Below are 19952 nucleotides of genomic sequence, written 5' to 3' on the forward strand. Positions count from 1 at the left end.
ATTGTGAATGAGACAACTGTACTTGTGGTTGACAATTCTCACAGGACTGCTGTTTTTTTGTCTGTATGTACATATGTAATTATGATCATCCCTTAGTATCTACAGGGAATTGGTTCCAGGAGCCCCCTCGAATAGCAAAATCCGAGTATCCTCAAGTCCCTTATTAAAATTGCATAGTACAGTGAATAAAGTCAGCCCTTCATATTCATGGGTACAGAATTTGTGGATACCAAGGGCTGAATATATTTTAGTTTGTATTCTGATGGAAATAGAGGAAAAGTTGAGGTTTAGGTTTGGGGAGAAATTTCTCTGACAGGTTACGGGTTTTATATTTACTATTATTCCTTACCTGTTTGTTGTCAGTGTAGCCCTGATATTGAATTAACTATAATCTGAATATAGTTAGAAAAATCAGCAAAATCTCTTGGTGAGAAGAATGGTTAATTTATATTCATTTGCTGGAGTTCTATGCAGTCCTTAAAAATAATTTTGTAGACTTTGGTAGCAGGAGGAAATACTTTTAAAAGTGTTTGTCGGGGAATCAGAGTACCAAATGATGTGAACTCTGAATGCAAGTATGTAAAATATGTAGACATACAGAAAAGGATTGGAAGGAAGTGCTCAAGCAATAGTTATGTTACAGTAGTGCAGTCAGTTCAGTTCAGTCGCTCAGTCGTGTCTGACTTTGCGACCCCATGAACCGCAGCATGCCTTTTTCTACTCTTTAAGTATTGTGTTTTTGTGAAAATAAAAGGAAAAAATCTGCTACAGAAAAGCATTAGAAATATATTTTTCTTAATCATTATTGGTGTTTATAATAATCTGAGAAGTAGGAAATACATAGGTCTTCCCTTAGAGGGTCTACCTTTCATGTTCAAGATATTGTGTCCTTACACTGTTTCTTTTATGTTTGACAGATTTCCAGCAAGCTCTTTATGAATTGTCATACCATGTCATTAAAGGAAATCTAAAGCATGAACAGGCATCTAATGTTCTTAGTGACATTAGTGTAAGTATGTGTATGTATGTTTTTTTAATTTGATAATTGTTACATATTTTTTGCCTTTGATAAAAGGGATCCTGAAGTATATAACTTGTGTTTTATTTTATTCAAAATGGTAAGCCATTGTTGCTGGATAGTAATATAGGTATTTTAATCTTTGTCTGTGGCTATGAGTAGAGCAGAAAATATTAGGTAAGCTGGGAGAGCAAAAACGTCTATAAAAATATTGGTTATAATGTTCTCTCAATATTAGCATAACAAAACATTTTCTTTTGTTTGTGGTTATGTTTAGAAATTAAATATATTTTTAAAACTGAGGATGAAATTATTTTAAAATGAAGTTGTATGATTCTAACGTTTACTTAATGCTAATTTTCATGTTTGCTTTAGAAATAATAACTAGATTTTTTTCCTCACCTTTCAGTGGCTATTGAAAGGTGAGGAAAAAAAAAAACTTTGTTTCATTCTTTTGTTTAGTGGGCTTCCCTGGTGGCTCAGATGGTAAAGAAACTGCCTGCAATGCAGGAGACCTGGGTAGGAAAGATTCTCTGGAGAAGGGAATGACAACCTTCTCCAGTATTCTTTCCTGGAGAATTCCATGGACAGAGGAGCCTGGCAGGATACAGTCCATGGGGTCACAAAGAGTCAGACACGACTGAGCGACTAACACACAAACTTTTGTTTACTAGAAAGGTTAAGTTAGATTCAGACAAGATACTTTTCATGGTTGTTTGGTATTTGAATTGAAAGATGAACTCTCAAATTGTAAAGATGTTTATTGTACAGCAGGGGTTAAGTTTCATTTTTTTTTTTACAAGTGATATTTTATTTTTACTAGGCTGGGTTTTACACTTGTATAAATAAAATTACATGTCCAGTTGAGAACAGCTTTCATAATAAGTATTTTTGAGGTGGTACCTGGAGTTTCTTGATATCCATATGAATTTCTGTAGGCTTTAAATTTCTGTAGCCTTTAGCTTTGTATGATTTTTCTGCTTTCCCAAGAATAGTCTTAAGGAATTTCTATGTTTAGTTGTTGTGATTTTTTTCCCCCATCATGTTGAGATGTATTTGAGCAGTAGAGGTTCAGTATGAGTTTCTCTTTTACCCCTAAACTGTCTCTATCTGATTAGTTCATGTAGGAGTAGTCTATTTCTTCAATAAGTGATGTTCCGTGTTTGAAAACTCTTGTCTTGCTCTATTATTTTGGAGCACTTTCATTCAAGTAGACATAGCCAGATTTCATAGCCCTTAAGAAAAGACTAATGTCTGATTGGCAATTAAGGTCATTTCATTCTGTAAATTGGGCATGAGTATAGGGTTTATTGTGTTAATGGAATTTGATTCTAATACTCTTCCCACTTATTGAGAGTGAATAGTCCAAATGAACTTAATGTGTTTCATTCTTACTTAGCTTCCCTTTCTTTGAGTGCTTAGTAATATATATATACTTCTGCAGCTGGATCCTTTGTGATGGCTAGATTCTTATAGTCCCATATTGCACTGTCCCATATCTTAGCCACAGAAACATATCTTGTGTCTCTTATAGCTGCCAGGTTTTTCTTTAGAATTATATTTCTTTTCTTTACTCTCTGAAAATAGGCCTTTAGTGTTGCTATAGTGCCAGCAAACTAATTGCAATAATTGAACAGTGATCCTTACTAATGGAAAATGGCTCTAAAATTGGGCATGGGAATGTGAAGTCAGGAGACAAATCTATTATAAATGTTGGATCCGTTTCTCCAAAGGCTGCAAACATCAGTGCATAAAGAAAATATAGATTTTTGGTAATTATTTTCATCTTCAGAGAATCTTGAGTTATGAGACAACTGCTTGTACTTATTACATTTTTCAGATTTCTGTTCTGAATACTATGATTTTTGCTTAGGTCAATGTTGACTCAGGTATGAGCACAGCATTTAAAGTTTTAGGTGAAAAATGTATCATTTTAAACAATCTTACTTTAGATAGGTGTAAGGTACTCCAGATTCCAGTGGTTTCTGACATGAAACTTCATTGATAAAATGTTACTCATTTGTGTTTTTTATTATTTCCTGAGGTGCTTGTTTAAGGTTCCATTTTTTTTTTAAACTCAAGTTATTTCATGGTAGACATTTAAACAGGTTTTCTAACCATTATCTCCCTGTTTTAATTTTCTCTGTATTATGAAACTTGAAGAATTTTATTTGTCAACATAGTGGTATTAGGGTTTTGTTTTTATGTTTTACTGAAGAGGGTTAGTGTGAACCCATAATACTTGCTAGTGTACTATTCTAGTATTTACTATGAATAATTGTATTTTTTTAACATTAGGAATTTCGTGAGGATATGCCCTCCATTCTTGCTGATGTATTCTGCATATTAGGTAGGTATTAATAAGCCTGTATTAATTTCACTTGTAAATAGCCTTTATTTCACTTGTAAAAAGTGCTGTTTGGAAAATTAATGTTCTTTGTTAAATAAAATATTTTTTTTAAACTAAGGATTTTACAAATGTTTCTACAAATCTAGATTATATATATTTTTTACTTTATAGAGAATATAGTATTGTAAGTCAAATGTGAATTTAATCACTATATTTAAATAGTTCTAGTTTATAATTTAAATAGTTTGAATTTTTCCAAATGTATCTTAGTATAAAATTGACCTAAGTTAAGTATTTCAGGTTTAAAAATCCAGGTTTTCTGAAGTTAGTCTGAATTATTCAGATTTTAGTAACCACCTAATTAATATTATTCAATGCAGGTTATCAGTGAATGTCAGAATATCAAACTTAGGACACTCAAGAGATAATTACTTTGCTATTGTACTCTTCTGATTTTTAATTTTAGAAAGAGCAAGAAGAGCCAAAGTAATCAAAAATACTTTTGTTTTGAGGATGAGAAACCAGCTTTGGAAATAGCAACTTCTCTCTTTGTCCAGAATAAGTAAGAATTAATGTAAGATCCCTGGAGAAGGGATAGGTTACCCACTCCAGTATTCTTGGACTTCCCTGGTGGCTCAGCTGGTAAAGAATCCGCCTGCAGTGTGGGAGACCTGGGTTCAATCCCTGGGTTGGGAAGATCCCCTGGATAAGGGAAAGGCTACCCACTCCAGTATTCTGGCCTGGAGAATTCCATGGACTGTATAGTCCATTGGGTTGCAAAGAGTCAGAGACGACTGAGTGAGTTTCATTTTCACATGCAAGATAAGAATGGAATATTTCTTTGACTTGGAACAACAGGTAGTATCCCTCCATGGGAAGCATGGATTTGAAAAATAATGTATATTACAAATATATTTCTCTTATTTTAAATCTGAGTTAAAGTATCTGAGCACAGTTTTCCGCATCAGTCTTAAATGTTCTGTAACTTTAATCTGTTAGAAACATTACCAGACATTATAATATTCACTTTAAAATAAGACTTATTCTCTGAGAGTTTGTCAGGCTGGAATGAATTACTTTACTTTAGCTCATTAATCTTAACTCTTAGAATGAGATAGGTTACTTAATTTGTCTTACTGAGAATCTGGAATTTGATTGCAACAAATCTAAATGCCTGGTCCTTGATCCTTCATGATGTTTAAGATTTTATAACATCAGTAATGTTATGAACAGGTCAAAATGTTTGTGGACTGTGAATGATAAATGAAAAGAGCAGACAGTTGATTGGATGACAGTATGTCCCATTTCTGTTTTGTTTTCCCTGGTGTAATTATTAATTGTGCCTTCTGTCGATCTTAAAACTCCTGGTTTAGATGATAAAGTATTTGTTTTTGCTATCTATTGGATTGATTGATTTTAATTTTTAGAGCAGGCGCTAAAGATATTATATGACAAATACAACATGAGTCAAGTTTCAATTTAAAAAATTGTTTTTACTATAAGGAGAAAAGGAAAGATATACCCATCTGAATGCAGAGTTCCAAAGAATAGCAAGGGTAGATAAGAAAGCCTTCCTCAGTGATCAGTACAGAGAAATAGAGGAAAACAATAGAATGGGAAAGACTAGAGACCTCTTCAAAAAAATTAGAGATACTAAGGGAACATTTCATGCAAAGATGGGCTCAATAAAGGACAGAAATGGTATGGACCTAACAGAAGCAGAAGATATTAAGAAGAGGTGGGAAGAATACACAGAAGAACTATACAGAAAGATCTCAATGACCCAGATAACCACGATGGTGTGATCACTCACCTAGAGTCAGACATCCTGGGATGCAAAGTCAAGTGGACCTTAGGACGCATCACTATGAGCAAAGCTAGCGGAGGTGATGGAATTGTAGCTGAGCTATTTCAAATCCTAAAAGATGATGCTGTGAAAGTGCTGTACTCAAACTCAATATGCCAGCAAATTTGGGGAACTCAGCAGTGGCCACAGGACTGGAAAAGGTCAGTTTTCATTCCAATGCCAAAGAATGTTCAAACTACCTCACAATTGCACTCATCTCACATGTTAGCAAAGTAATGCTGAAAATTCTCCAAACAAGACTTCAACACATGTGAACCGAGAACTTCCAGATGTTCAAGCTGGATTTAGAGAAGGCAGAGGAACCAGAGATCAACTTGCCAACATCCATTGGATCATAGAAAAAGCAAGAGCATTCCAGAAAAACCTCTGCTTTATTGACTATGCCAAAGCCTTTCACTGTGTGGATCACAACAAACTGGAAAATTCTTTGAGAGATGGGAATACCAGACCACCTTATCTGCCTTCGGAGAAATCTTCAGGTCAAGAAGTAACAGTTAGAACCAGACATGGAACAATAGACTGGTTCCAAATTGGGAAAGGAGTAGGTCAAGGCTGTATATTATCACTCTGTTTATTTAACTTATATGCAGAGTACATCATGTGAAATGCCAGGTTGGATGAAGCACAAGCTGGAATCAAGATTGATGGGAGAAATATCAATAACCTCAGATATGCAGATGACACCACCCTTATGGCAGACAGTGAAGAGGAACTGAGAGCCTCTTGATGAAAGTGAAAGAGGAGAGTGAAAAAGCTGGCTTAACACTCAACATTCAAAAAACAAAGATCATGGCATCCAGTCCCATCACTTCATGGCAGATAGATGGGGAAACAATGTAAACGGGGACAGACTTTATTTTCTTGGACTCCAAAATGACTGCAGATGGTGACTGCAGCCATGAAATGAAAAGATGTTTGCTCCTTGGAAGAAAAGTTATGACCAACCTAGACAGTATATTAAAAAGCAGAGACATTACTTTTCCGACAGTGGTCTGTCTAGTCAAAGCTATGGTTTTTCCAGTAGTCATGTATGGATGTGAGAGTTGGACCATAAGGAAAGCTGAGCGCCAAAGAGTTGATGCTTTTGAACTGTGGTGTTGGAGAAAACTCTTGAGAGTCCCTTGGACTGCAAGGAGATCCAACCAGTCAATCCTAAAGGAAATCAGCCCTGATTTCCAATATTCATTTGAAGGACTGATGTTCAAGCTGAAACTCCAATACTTTGGCTACCTGACGCGAAGAACTGACTCATTAGAAAAGACTCTGATGCTAGAAAAGATTTAAGGCAGGAGGAGAAGGGGAAGACAGAGGATGAGATGGTTGGATGGCATCACCGACTTGATGGACATGAGTTTGAGCAAGCTTCGGGAGTTGGTGATGGACAGGGAAGCCTGGTGTGCTGCAGTCCATGGGGTTGCAAAGAGTTGGACAGGGCTGAGCAGCTGAATTGAATTGATACATTTATAAGCCTGAAAGAATGATTTGTAGATATCAGTTTGTGGAAGCTGTTAGTCCTTGATAGTGTCAGAAATATATTTTTGTCTTTCTGTGGATAATCAGTTATCAGCTTATCAGTAAAGTTCTAGTAGTTTGTTTTTTTATTGACTTATTAGGATATATTTTCCCTTCATAGTTGTGTAGTAATAAGAATTATTGTTACAAGTCATTGCTTTTTACTAGTAACATGAATTCATGAAGATGGTGTTTGGTTGCTCTTGGGAAATTTCTTTTAGCCTATCCAGTCCATTTTTACAAGCAAGATTAGGATGGCAAACTTGGAAAGAGAATTTCCCACACCTGCCCCCTCACTCACCCACTCCTACCCTTGGCAGAAAAAAAAAATGATCCAAGGGTAACCCCATACCAAGATAGGGAAATAGGAGTAAGAACACAAGCTATCTCTAATGATAATGATCATGATAATTATGATGATTGTAACAGTAATAATAATATAGGTGCCATTTTGGAACACCTTCTATATGTTAAGCATTTAATGTTTTCTGTAAGGTAGGTTTATGGATCAGAAAATTGAAGCTTAGGAAAGTAATTTCTCAAGGCCACACAACTAGTAAGGCAGGGTTTGAACCTGGGTCTTTTTGGTTCTAGAGTCCATGATCTTTTTACTGCATCATGTTATCTTTATAATATTTTGGCAATTATAAGGAAAATCAGTACTGTACTTTTCTGGTTGAGATAGCATTTTCCTTTAAAAGACTAATCATGTAAGGGTGAGCAGGCCTGAGAGGTATTAATTAATATATTAACCCAAAAGGAAAGTGTGGTGTAACTTCATGCACTGTTGGGACCTCTGAGCTGGGTTAGGTGGTTGGTAATAGTGGGCCTAGAGTTTTAAATGACTGAGGACTTTTTAGTAAAATCAGAGGGAAATTAAAGAGAAGTTTGATGCTGATTTGGGGTTGAGGAGTCAGGAATAGTATATGAATTTATTGGAATAGTTTCATGAGTCAGAATAAAAAAAAATAAACAGGGAAGGCATAATTGGGATAATAGATTCCTGTGTTGATGATTGAGATAACTTAGCTAAGAAATTTACTGAGGTCCCATTAAGCATTTCCTAACATGGTCAGAACCCAGAGAGTTGTATCTTAATCAGGTCTGGTGGCTAAGAGGAGAGTATATTTGGTTTGTAGAAGATGAACCTGCTACCCAAGTACTCTCATTTTAGGGACTTTGGAGGTAGATATTGGGGACTATAGGGCCTTGGAGGGTAGATAGACATTGGTTAAAAGAAGAGGCCCAATTTAGTCCTGACCTCTCCAGATCAGTATGTTTGAAGTTCTAGGCTGGGGAGGGACCAGAAAACCAGCTAATGGGGAGACCACTTGGGAGTCCCTGGAAAGGATTGATGAGATGCATGTAAATTTAAAGTCTTACTGAGAGATTGAGATTGTACTGCAATTTAAAGTACATTACAGGGTGTATAAATTGCACCCTGAAATTCCCTTAATACCCTTGATCTGATTGTGTGCTTAGCTATAGCATTCAGAATATTGGGAAATGGCACTTTCCAAGAAGGAAAAGTGGAGAAGTGCCAGGAAAATGTGGATGTGTTTAACAATAGATCCTCTTCTCTCTTGATTCTTAGTGATGTCAATAGAAAGTAAACTGAAGGATAGCAGTGGTACAATGTCTGTCTGAGGGGAACCCTAGAACTCTTAGAGGACAATTTTTATTGCATCACTAAAATGGGTGCCTTTTTCTGTAGTACATTTTAAATATAAGTTGATTTTTAAAGTAAAGTGATGGTGTGTAATCAGTTAAAACAATAATTCTGAGATCAGTCTGGTAATCCTGCTAATCCTGGTTGAAGTTTTTGATGCTTGGCATTTAGAACTAATTGTTCATTTCTTCTATACTTTAGATGAGAAAATGGTTTGACAAATTCTTTGAATAATTTACTGAAGCTCAAGGAAGTGTCATTTAAAAAAATATTTAAATAGGAAGAAAATGAAAACCTTCACTGAATTTTTCTTTGCTGACTAGAATTGTAATACAAAATAGGATGTTAAAAATATCTTCTAATACAGTTTTCATAGAGTTGGTGACCAAGTACCTTGGTTAGAACATGGTACATGGTACCAATGTTCTGTCAAGGGCTTGATCTTCATGAAAAATGGGGTCTTTAGTATTAGAAGAGATCTTTGTTGTCACCCAGTTCAATTTTCCACCTTAGTGTCTCTGACATGTGGTCATTTAAACTTTGCTTGAATGTTTCCATTTTTTTTTTCTTGGCTATGCCACATGACTTACGGGTCCTTAGTTCCTCAACCAAAGGTTGAACCCAGGCCTTGGGTAGTGAAAACACCAAGTACTAACCACTGGACCACCAGGAAATTCCCGAATGTTTCCATTTTTTTGAAAGCAGTAGTTTTTTGAAGCTTTGTTGCTTCCAATGCACATAGCTCCATAATCAACTGACCATTTTATGGATATGCCATTGGTCACAAGGTCAGTCTTCAGTATCATGAGAAATTAATTCTAAAATTCATATGCATATGAAGGACAGCTTATGCTTATCACAGTTTAAACTTTTCCCCCCAATTCACAATGAGGTATTTTAAATTTAGCTAGTTTTAAAGAAGCGAGGAATGTTATAGTTCTGTAGTATAGAAAAATCAATCAAACTTTCATCTTTTTTTCCTTCATCATTGTAGATATTGAGACAAATTGTTTAGAAGAAAAAAGCAAGAGAGACTATTTTACACAATTGGTATTAGCATGTTTGGTAAGTTTTAAAAAATACTTTCCATTTCTCAATTTTTTATGGAATGATTGTAATCATAATTAATCATGTTAATGGAGGAGGATACTGACATTCAGTTGACTGTTCATTATAAGGTGAGACTTGGGTTTTGAAATGGAATGCTTTGTAAAATTAGACACGCTATTTCTATGAAATAGGCGTGCTACTGTATCAAACTATCTATGCATATAGAACCTTTGGTGATATTCCTGACCTAGGAAGTTTCTAACTAAAGAAAAGGTAAGCATCTATCAGATGAGTAGAAATGATGTGGACAGCTTTTAAACTGAATGATTTTTCATAAAGTATTAGGCAAGGAGAAAAAGAATGGAGGTAGTTTAAAAATAGTAAATTCTAGAACTTGTCATAATCATTGTCTAGTAAACCATTTTATGTTCATAAATTTAGAACTAAGGAGGAATGGCATTACTCAGACCTGGAAGAATGTCCTTGTCTTTGCTGCACTAGAATCTGACTTAAACAGTAGAAACCAAAGAAGGCTGAAGTGCTGCATTATCCAAAAGAAAATTCAGTTTTAATCAGACTTAATTTTAATCAGAATTATATCTGTAGTTCTTGTCATTTGTAGGCTATGGAGAGCGTGCATATAATTTTTAGTGAAGTTTTAAAAAACTACATGTTGTATTTTTCAATACTTTGAGAGTCATCATTTTTGTTAAATTGAAGTTCTAAGACTTTTTATAAAGTTGTTGATATATATATATGTGATTTTAATATTCTTATTGGGAAAACTATTTTGCATATGTTTTAAGATTGTGGATGCATAGTTGGAATGCTGAGGAATAAATGGCCTTTAATATTTTTTAATACAGTATTTAGTTTCAGACACAGTTCTAAAGGAACGCTTGGATCCAGAAACATTGGAATCGTTAGGGCTTATCAAACAGTCACAGCAATTCAATCAAAAGTCAGTTAAAATCAAGACAAAACTCTTGTAAGTACATGTATTTTTATGTTGTAGATCAAGTGCCTGTGTATGTTTTTTACTTCCCATGTTGAATACCAGAAGTTATTAAAGGTGTTTTGAAGACTTTTGTTGTTTTTGCTGTTAGAGTGTGTCTCGTGTTTTTTCTAAGAGTGGCCTATGGTTATTGAGTCAGCAGTGAACTCTACCTGTGTGAAACCAATGTTAATTTTTTTTCCTTATTAGAAGATAAAATAATCAATGTTTTTATTACTACCAATAAAATAATTTACAACTATGGCTTTATTCTAGAGTATATTCTTGTCAATGATGGAGATAGTGTTATGTTAGCGAAATCATTTCCTTGTGTAGCTGGTTTCCCCTGTGTAATTCATATTGGGATGTCTCTTATGAATCACTGTTATTTTCTATCCTAAAAGATATACAAAGAGGTAAACTTTCAACAACTGTTCTTTTGGTGGTTTTAATCTTATGCAGGCCTGTTAATTGAAATTAATTTTATCTTTTTTTATGATGTTTATCTAATTTCAGTTATAAGCAGCAAAAATTTAATTTGTTAAGAGAAGAAAATGAAGGTTATGCCAAGCTGATTGCTGAATTGGGGCAAGATTTATCTGGAAATATTACTAGTGATTTAATCTTAGAAAATATCAAATCTTTAATAGGTAAGATGTACATTATATGGTATGTGTTACTAAGAATAAATTTGACTGTTGAAGAATATCCATAAAGAAAAAATTAGTGCATTTTCTATAGATCTTTGTTTTTAAATTAAGAAATGAGAGAAGCGTCCAGCTTGTACTTTTAAGATTATTATCAGCAGAAAAAAATTTGACATGATATTTGTAAGAAATCTTTTTGGTACTCTTACCTTTGTGTTTATATTAGTTTCTGCTTTCTAGTATTTCTATCTTTAATTTTTAGGTATTTTCCAATAATTTTATGGAGGGTAGAAAATAAGCAAAAGTGAAACTTTATAAAATCTTTGGTGAACTCTTGAAATGTGGAGATGTTCTGTTCTTTTGAACTTGATTTTAAAAATGCTAAGCAACTTTGATACACATTTTATCTGTTAAAAGTAAGTGCAGCAGATGTCGTAAAAGTGTAACAAAGAGGAGAGTATTATTTCCCCTACCTTTTGAATAGAATTTCTTTAGCATTGTTCTTTTTTTTTTTTTAATTTATTTGACTGCATTGGATCTTAATTTGCAGCATGTGGTGTTTTCATTGGGTCATGTGTTGGGGCGCTTGGACTCTGGAGTGTGCAGGCTCAGTAGTTATGGCGTGTGGGCTCCAGAGGGCACAGACTTCAGTAGTTGCAGCATGCAGTTTGAGTTGCTCTGTGGCATGTTGGGATCTTAGTTCCCTGACCAGGGATTGAACCCACGTCCCCTGCACTGCATGGCAGATTATTAACCACTGGACCTTCATGGAAGTCCTAGTGTTGTTCTTTATATTGAGCATTTGGAAGAAATAGTTGGCTTCTATATAAAGGAGGAATGAATGATAGAAAAATAAGGTACTTCTGATTTTTCAAGAATGGAAAGAATTTTTCCTATTTGTTAGGTGTTATGCTATCTCAGGGAAGATTTTGCAACACTTGGATGTCTTAAGTTTTGAAACCTGTTGGAGAAGTCATATTTTCTGCTTCACTAGTTTTATATATATGTGTGTGTGTGTGTATATATATATGTGTATATACATATATATAAAATTTCATTTATTTTATTTATTTGTTATTTTTGGCTGTGCTAAGTCTTTGTTGCTCTGCATGGGACTTTCTCTAGTTGCGATGCATGGGCCCCCCATTGCAGTGGCTTCTGTTGTTGAAGAGCACAGGCTCCAGGACAGGTAGGTTCAGTAGTTGGGGTGCTCAGGCCTAGTTGCCTCATAGCACGTGGAATCCTCCTAGACCAGGGATTGAACCCATGCCCACTGTGTTGGCAGGTGGATTCTTAACCATTGGATCACCAGGGAAGTCCTTCACTGGTTATATTTTATTAGAGGATGTGTCCACTCAGTCACTCAGTTATGTCTGACTCTTTGTGGCCCCATGGACTGTAGCCCACCAGGCTCCTCTGTCCATGGGATTCTCCAGGCAAGAATACTGGAGTGGGTTGCCATTCCCTTCTCCAGAGGATTTACAGGATGCTTATGCTCAATTCTCAGTTATTTTCTGCGGTTTTGAAATTTATGTATGATTAAGAGAGAGGAGGTATCCTTGTCCTTTCCTCCTTTCTCCAGTGGGGACCCAGATAAAACTAGATTTACTGCAGTTATCTTTGCTTTTAACTTAGGCTTTTGGTGACCAACTGGTATAGAGGTAAGGAGCTTTTAGTTTAAATTTACCCTTTTCTTTGAAGTAAGTTTTATTCTGCAGCTGATTAAGTCTCTTTGCTACTTCCATTGTCAATTTAACACCAAGACTGGCAATCCCCTAGGGCTGCAGGGCTCTTGCTTGCTTAAACTGTGTGGCAGTGACCCATTAAAAAAAATCACCTGGAGGGTTTCCTTTCTGTTCTTTGCAGGGTAGGCTCTACATTTTTCCCGCAGCATTTTGATCTAGTTTGAGATGTTTGTCAGTACTACCTTGCTATAGGTTTGTCTTTCCTTGTATCCTGCCATGTACTGTCAAAATGGTATTCCCTACATAAAAGTTCTGTGCTGTATGAGGTCTTCACATTTTTAAAAACTTTATCTGCTTGTTTGTTGACATCTCTTGTCTGTCCTTGTTCCTTCTATTTTTTGTCCTTGTGAGTTTACACTTTATTAGTTCTTTGTTATTTTAGGAACATTTCAGAGAGGGATTTTTGTATGCTTTTATCTAACTGAGAAAAACATACACTGTGTACTTTCTTTTCTTGAACTTTGTCCCCATAGAGAACAGGCTATGTTACTGTATCTGAAGAACAGTGTGGCAATCACAGCTGTAAGCTCATGACTCACATGGATATTCCATGAGTTTAAAGAATTTGATTTCTTGGGCTAACCCTGTATTCTAGTCTGTCAGGTGTACTACAAAGCACGATAGCCCAGAAGCACTCAAATGCCACCTCTGCAGTGTAGACTTCTTTGGCTACCCCACCCCCCACCCCAACACTCCCTATTGTTCACTATATTTCTTCTGAGCATTTGGCACCATATAATATGCACTGTATTTTATGCCACACCCCCACTGGAATGTAAGTAAGTTCCATGAGAACGAGGGTTTTTGTCTGTTTTGTTTAGTACCTCTAACCTAAGTGCCTGGTACGTAGGTGCTGAATAAATACTTGTTGAAAAACAAATGAATGTTTCCCACTTTCTAGGATAGTTTATACTGATTCTTAGCCTCTTTCTCCCAACGTGGAGGATTTGAGAAAGTTCATTTCCCTGGCTCAGTGTTTGTTTCTCTTTGGCTAGCTGATTCCTCTCCTCCTCCATTGTCTGAGAAAGAAATTTTTCATAGTTGAAGTTAAGACTGAGTACTCATTCTTTCAGTGTTAGAATTTACCGGATTCCTCCTCAGTGCAGACTCTAGGTATTCCTTGTCTCATCTGGCCAGAGGAGTTCACTAACGTAGCATCCTGCTTTTCATGACATCTTTGGATGAGTTTCCTCTTGTTTATTCCCATTGTTTCCTCTCTAGAAGCAATCTAGACAGATAATACCTAAGCTATCTCAGGTCTGATCTTCTTCACCAGCCACTGACAGAACTGGTATCTGGTTTGGGAGGCTTGCATTTTAGATACATTTCAGAGTACTCGGTCTGATCAGGAGAAATCCTTATTTATTCTATAATTAACAGATAGTCATTTGCTCCCTCAAAGATTCTGGCACATCAAAATTTTATGTCCTAAATATGAAAAACAGTATTTATATTCTGTCAGATAGCCTTGGGCTGTTTACTGCAAGCAAGCAAGGAATAGGAACAATTATGAGTCTATCTGGTGGTTGCAACCTCAATTGTTACAGTAAGTTTGAGAAACTTAATAGGAATGTATAGTGATTATTAGGCTCTTGAGCTGCCATGTCATAGATGCCTCACAGATGATCCCCACATCAAGATGGCAAAAAGCATATTTTAGAAATTGGGGGAAAGAATATCAGAGATGGACTCTTTGTTTTTTGGCTATGCCGAGCGGCTTGTGGATCTTTTCCCTACCAGGCATTCAGCCTGGGCCCTTAGCAGTGAAGGTGCTGAGTCCTAACCACTGGACTGCTGAGAAACTCCCAGAGATGGACTCCTTTGATTGCTGAACTAAACTATAAGCTGTCTATTCTTCTGTATGCCCTTGAGAAAAAGTAATAGCTAGTAGGTATTCTTTCCTTTTCTTTCTTCTAAATTAGTGGTCAGCAAACCTTTTCTGTAAAGGATGAGATGGTAAATATTTTTTTCCTTTGTGGGCCGTGTGTTTTTTGTTGCAGCTACTCAATTTTGCCATTGTAGTGTGAGATCAGCCGTGAACAATATGTAAATAAAGGAGTGTCTGTGACAGCACAACTTTACGTACAAAAATTGAATGGGTTTGATCCATAGGGTGTGGTATGCTGATCACTGCTGTCAATCGAAAGTTATGGCTAAAAATTAGTCATGGAGCTAGCTTGAGTTTAGTTTTGGAGACTGAAAATGATTCTTGCTGGTTTGGGGTATAGTGGCCCAGGATCTTTTTGGCTTTGACTCTCTGATCCTTTCCTTCTCACGCAGAATCAGAGCCCTCTTCGCCAAACCTCAGGACCTTCATTTGTCACCTGGTGTCCAAGGTTGTAAATCTGATTGGAGGTGGGAAGGGTGGGGTGAGAATCTCTCCTCCTCCAGTCTCACAAGTCCTCTTAGTTGCTTGTTAAGTGACCAGAGAAACATTAAAAACAAAACCCTAAGTCAAATGATTTTACTCTTTGGCAGATTATGGGACATTTAACCCCTTTGAGTACATTGTCTTGAATGTACTTAGTATTCTGTCTTTAGATCAGTTTGGATATAAGAGCCATTCAGCCTTGAAGCTTCTTATTGTATCAACACCCTCCTATCCCTTGGAAGTGGAAACCAGTTGACTGCTTCCTTTACCTAAGGCTTTGCTTTATTGGTGTTATTTACTATACAGGAGTTACAAAGAAGTCATTTATCTCTACTATGAAAAAGAAGACAGCAATTGGTGTTCTTAAGTATAGTTTTTTTTAAACTATTATACTTTTATCTTGTTGGATGCATTGCTCTGCATCTTGCTTCTCTGGTTCTTGCCTTGAAATGTGCAGTTTTTTGCAAATACTATCTCTTAGAAATAGTTTAGCATAAGTTTTCATTAGCCTGTTTTAGTCCATTCAGGTTTCTGTAACAAAATCTCACAGACTGTGGGGCTTACAAATAACAGAAATGTATTTCTTACAATTTTGGGGGCTGGAAGCCCAAGATCAGGGTGCCAGCATGGTTGGGTTCTCATGACAGCCCTCTTATGGGTTGCAGACTGCTAACTTACTGTTGTATCCTCATGTGGTAAAAGGGGCAAGGGAGCTCTCTTTTCTAAGGGCATTACTCTGATTCATGAGACTATGCTTTTATGACCTACTCATCTCTCAAAGAGCCTACCTCCTAATACCATTTCATTGGGCAGTAGAATTTCAACATGAATTTTGGAAGTACAAAAAACATTCAGACCATGGCTTAGCCTGCTTCTAAAGTAAGTTTACATGCCAGAGCTACATCATGTCCTTTTGTTCAGAACATGGTTTTTCTTTGTCTTATAAGGTTTATTCTGTCAGGAACATGATAATTGAAGCTATCATTCTGTTTTATTGTCAGAAATGTATAGGCTGGATGTCTCTCCCAGTCATGTTTACAGTGTTATCTGGGTCTTTTTGTTTCTGTTAAGAATCTCAATTTGACCTATCCCTAAAAGAACCATTGTTGCTTTAATCATGTTTTTTGCCTCTAATTGTGGTTAGTTGCTCTAATACTGGTCATCTTATCCATCTTTGGGGAACATTCAGTTACTTTTCCTTGCATTTTTTCCAAAGATGTATCATCCAAAAGGTGTGAACTTTCATTATGGGTAGGGAAGGCATTTTATTAATCTCTGTATCACAAGCATTTGGTACATAGTGGGTAGTTACTTAATGTTTCTTTAAATGAAGGAATGAATCCATGGCCATTACAGGTCTACCATTTAAAAATGTTACTTCCCATATGGTTCCCTGTTTGTTCCTGAAAAAGCCTGTGTGTGTGTGTGTGTGTGTGTGTGTGTGTGTGTGTGTGTGTGTGTGTGTGTGTGTGTGTGTGTGTGTGTGTGTGTGTGTGTGTGTGTGTGTGTGTGTGTATTGCTTAATGTAGCTGATGTAGAGGTAGGGGGTAGGCTTATGCTCTTTCTCGGGATGACATGACTATCAATGCTTGGGCTGGATAAAAGCCTTTTTAAGATGTTTGAGCACAAGATTGCCTGTTCTACCACAACTGCCATTAGAAAAAAAATATTTTGTATATTTTAAGCTTACTTATTGTTACTAAAATCTTAATTGTATATGAAATAGTTTAACTGTTATTTAGCAAATCTCTACTATTTAAAAAATGATTTTCTAAATCCTTCATTTGGTTTCTTTTTTTTTTTTTTGTTACATAGCATATGTGTGTTAGTCACTTGGTCGTGTCTGACTCTTGTGACCCCATGTACTGTAGCCTGTCAGGCTCCTCTGTCCATGGGATTCTCTAGGCAAGAATACTGGAGTGGGTAGCCATTTCCTTCTCCAGGGCATCTTCCCAACCCAAGGATCGAACCCTGTTCTGCATTGCAGGCAGATTCTTTACCGTCTGAGCCACCGGGAAAGCCCATTATGTAGCATAGATCATTCCAATTGATTGGACTAACTTATGGCACCTGAGAGATAAATAGAAAACTCATAAGCCAGGTTTATTTGGTAAGAGATGCAAACAGTGTCATCTGTTATAAATGTTGCATCCTGTTCGTCTAGGTTACAACCTTAAATTGCCTCTAGAAAGAAATTGGTTGACATTACAGATCACTGTAAAATAACCTTTGTGGAATAATACTGTTAAACAAAACATAATGTATCAATGGTTCATTCTGTAACACATTGAAAATATAAACTGTAAAGCAGTGTGAATGAAACACAACTTTTCCATGTAATATGTTGCTGTTCTAGTCCTTATACACAAGTTTTGTGGACTATAGCTTAAATGGATAGTTATAAGCTAACAATTTTTTCTAAAGTATATTCAGTGTATCTTTTGTTCTCTGATAGAATAGGGCATTGTTCATTTTTATTTAGTTGAGTGAATTTTTATATTTAGTAGATGTAGGAGTAGTTATAATGTTGGAAAGTTTGCTAGATCCTACTTCCATACTCTATTGTTAGTGTTATAGCAGTTTGAAGGTGGTTTTTTTTTTTTCAACTTTATCTAGGCATAAAGTTGTGTCTGACTGTTTGGAACTCCATGGATTTAGCCCACCAGGCCCCTCTGTCCATGGGATTCTCCAGGCAAGAATACTGGAGTGGGTAGCCATTCCCTTCTCCAGGGGATCTTCCTAATTCAGGGATCGAACCTGGGTCTCCTTCATTGCAGGCAGATTCTTTACCATCTGAGCCACCAGGGAAGCCTATCTAGGCATAATTAAATAAATGTGCGTATTTAAAGTGCACAGCTTGAGTTTTAATACATATATACACCTGTGAAAACATCTCCACAATCTAGATAATGCACTTTTCTGTCACCCACCCTCCAAATTTCCTCTTGTCCCTTTGTATTTCATTCCTCCTTACTCCCTATTTCCTCCCGGGATAATCAATGATCTGCTTTCTTTCTTTTTTATAATGCTGTTGCATTGTTTTTTAATTTGTAAAGTTTTAAAAATATTTTGTCTGTACTTGGTCTTCATTGTTGAACATGGGTTTTCTCTAGTTGTGGTGAGCAAGGTCTAATCTCCAGTTGCATTGTTCAGGCTTCTCGTTGCCGAGCACACGCTCTAGGGCATGCAGGCATCAGTAGTTGTGGCTTGCGGGCTCTAGAGCATGGGCTCAGTAGTTGTGGTGCATGGGCTTAGTTACCCCATGGCATGTAAAATCTTTCTGGAGCAGGGATTGAACCCATGTCCCCTGCCTTGGCAGGTGGCTTCTTAACCACTGGACCATCAGGAAAGTTCAGTGATCTGCTTTCTAAACTAGAGATTAGTTTACATTTTCTATAATTCTTTTATAAGTGAAATCATACAGTGAACATTTTTTTTGGTCTGACTTATTTAATTCAGCATAATTATTTGTAATTTATCCATGTTGTTGCTTGTATTAGTCGTTCTTGTTATTGTTGAGTGGTATTCCACTGTATATTTACAGTTATACTGTACTACATTTTATCCATTCACTTGTTGATGGATATTTGAGAGTGTCCTATTATAAATAAAGCTGCTGTGAATATTTGTGTATAGGTCTCTATATGGACATAGACATTTTTTCTCTTGAGGTAAAACCTAGGAATGAAATGGCTGCGTCATATGGTAGGTGTTAAGTTTAACTTTTAAGGAAGCTGCTGATTTTATAAAGTAGTCATACTATTTTACCTTGTATATTTCCACCAGCAGCATTTAAAAATTCCAGTTGCTATTTTGGAGTCACTTGTACATTCATCAGTTCAGTTCAGTCGCTCAGTCGTGTCCAACTCTGCGACCCCATGATTCGCAGCATGCTAGGCCTCCCTGTCCATCACCAACTCCCGGAGTTTACTCAAACTCATGTCCATTGAGTCAGTGATGCCATCCAGCCATCTCATCCTCTGTCGTCCCCTTCTCCTCCTGCCCCCAATCCCTCCCAGCATCAGGGTCTTTTCCAATAAGACAACTCTTCGCATGAGGTGGCCAAAGTATTGGAGTTTCAGCTTCAGCATCAGTCCTTCCAATGAACACCTAGGACTGATCTCTTCAGGATGGACTGGTTGAATCTCCTTGCAGTCCAAGGGACTCTGAAGAGTCTTCTCCAACACCACAGTTCAAAAGCATCAGTTCTTTGCAACTCAGCTTTCTTTATGGTCCAACTCTCACATCCATACATGACCACTGGAAAAACCATAGCCTTGACTAGACAGACCTTTCTTGGCAAAGTAATGTCTCTGCTTTTTAATATGCTGTCTAGGTTGGTCATAACTTTCCTTCCAAGGAGTAAGCGTCTTTTAATTTCATGGCTGCAATCACCATTGCAGTGATTTTGGAGCCCAGAAAAATAAAGTCAGCCACTGTTTCCACTGTTTCCCCATCTATTTGCCATGAGGTGATGGGACCAGATGCCATGATCTTAGTTTTCTGAATGTTGAGCTTTAAGCCAACTTTTTCACTCTCCTCTTTCACTTTCATCAAGAAGGTTTTTAGTTCCTCTTCACTTTTCTGCCATAAGGGTGGTGTCATCTCCATATCTGAGGTTATTGATACTTCTCCCAGCAAACTTGATTCCAGCTTGTGCTTCTTCCAGCCCAGCATTTCTCATGATGTACTCTGCATGTAAGTTAAATAAGCAGGGTGACAATATACA

At 36.6% G+C, this 19952-nt stretch overlaps 1 protein-coding gene across 16 annotated transcripts in view; it reads left to right on the top strand.

Moving 5' to 3' along the window:
- THOC2 (THO complex 2) overlaps nt 1-19952 on the top strand; it is a 112755-nt gene that overhangs the window by 19569 nt on the left and 73234 nt on the right. For all 16 annotated transcript variants that reach the window (XM_043457680.1, XM_043457681.1, XM_043457684.1 and 13 more), the window contains exons 3-7: nt 918-1009; nt 3317-3368; nt 9411-9481; nt 10333-10454; nt 10977-11110. In XM_043457680.1, the coding sequence (XP_043313615.1) occupies nt 918-1009; nt 3317-3368; nt 9411-9481; nt 10333-10454; nt 10977-11110 (471 nt within the window). The remainder of the gene's footprint in view (nt 1-917; nt 1010-3316; nt 3369-9410; nt 9482-10332; nt 10455-10976; nt 11111-19952) is intronic.

Source organism: Cervus canadensis, chromosome X (assembly GCF_019320065.1).
Source record: "Cervus canadensis isolate Bull #8, Minnesota chromosome X, ASM1932006v1, whole genome shotgun sequence".
Taxonomy (NCBI): domain Eukaryota; kingdom Metazoa; phylum Chordata; class Mammalia; order Artiodactyla; family Cervidae; genus Cervus; species Cervus canadensis.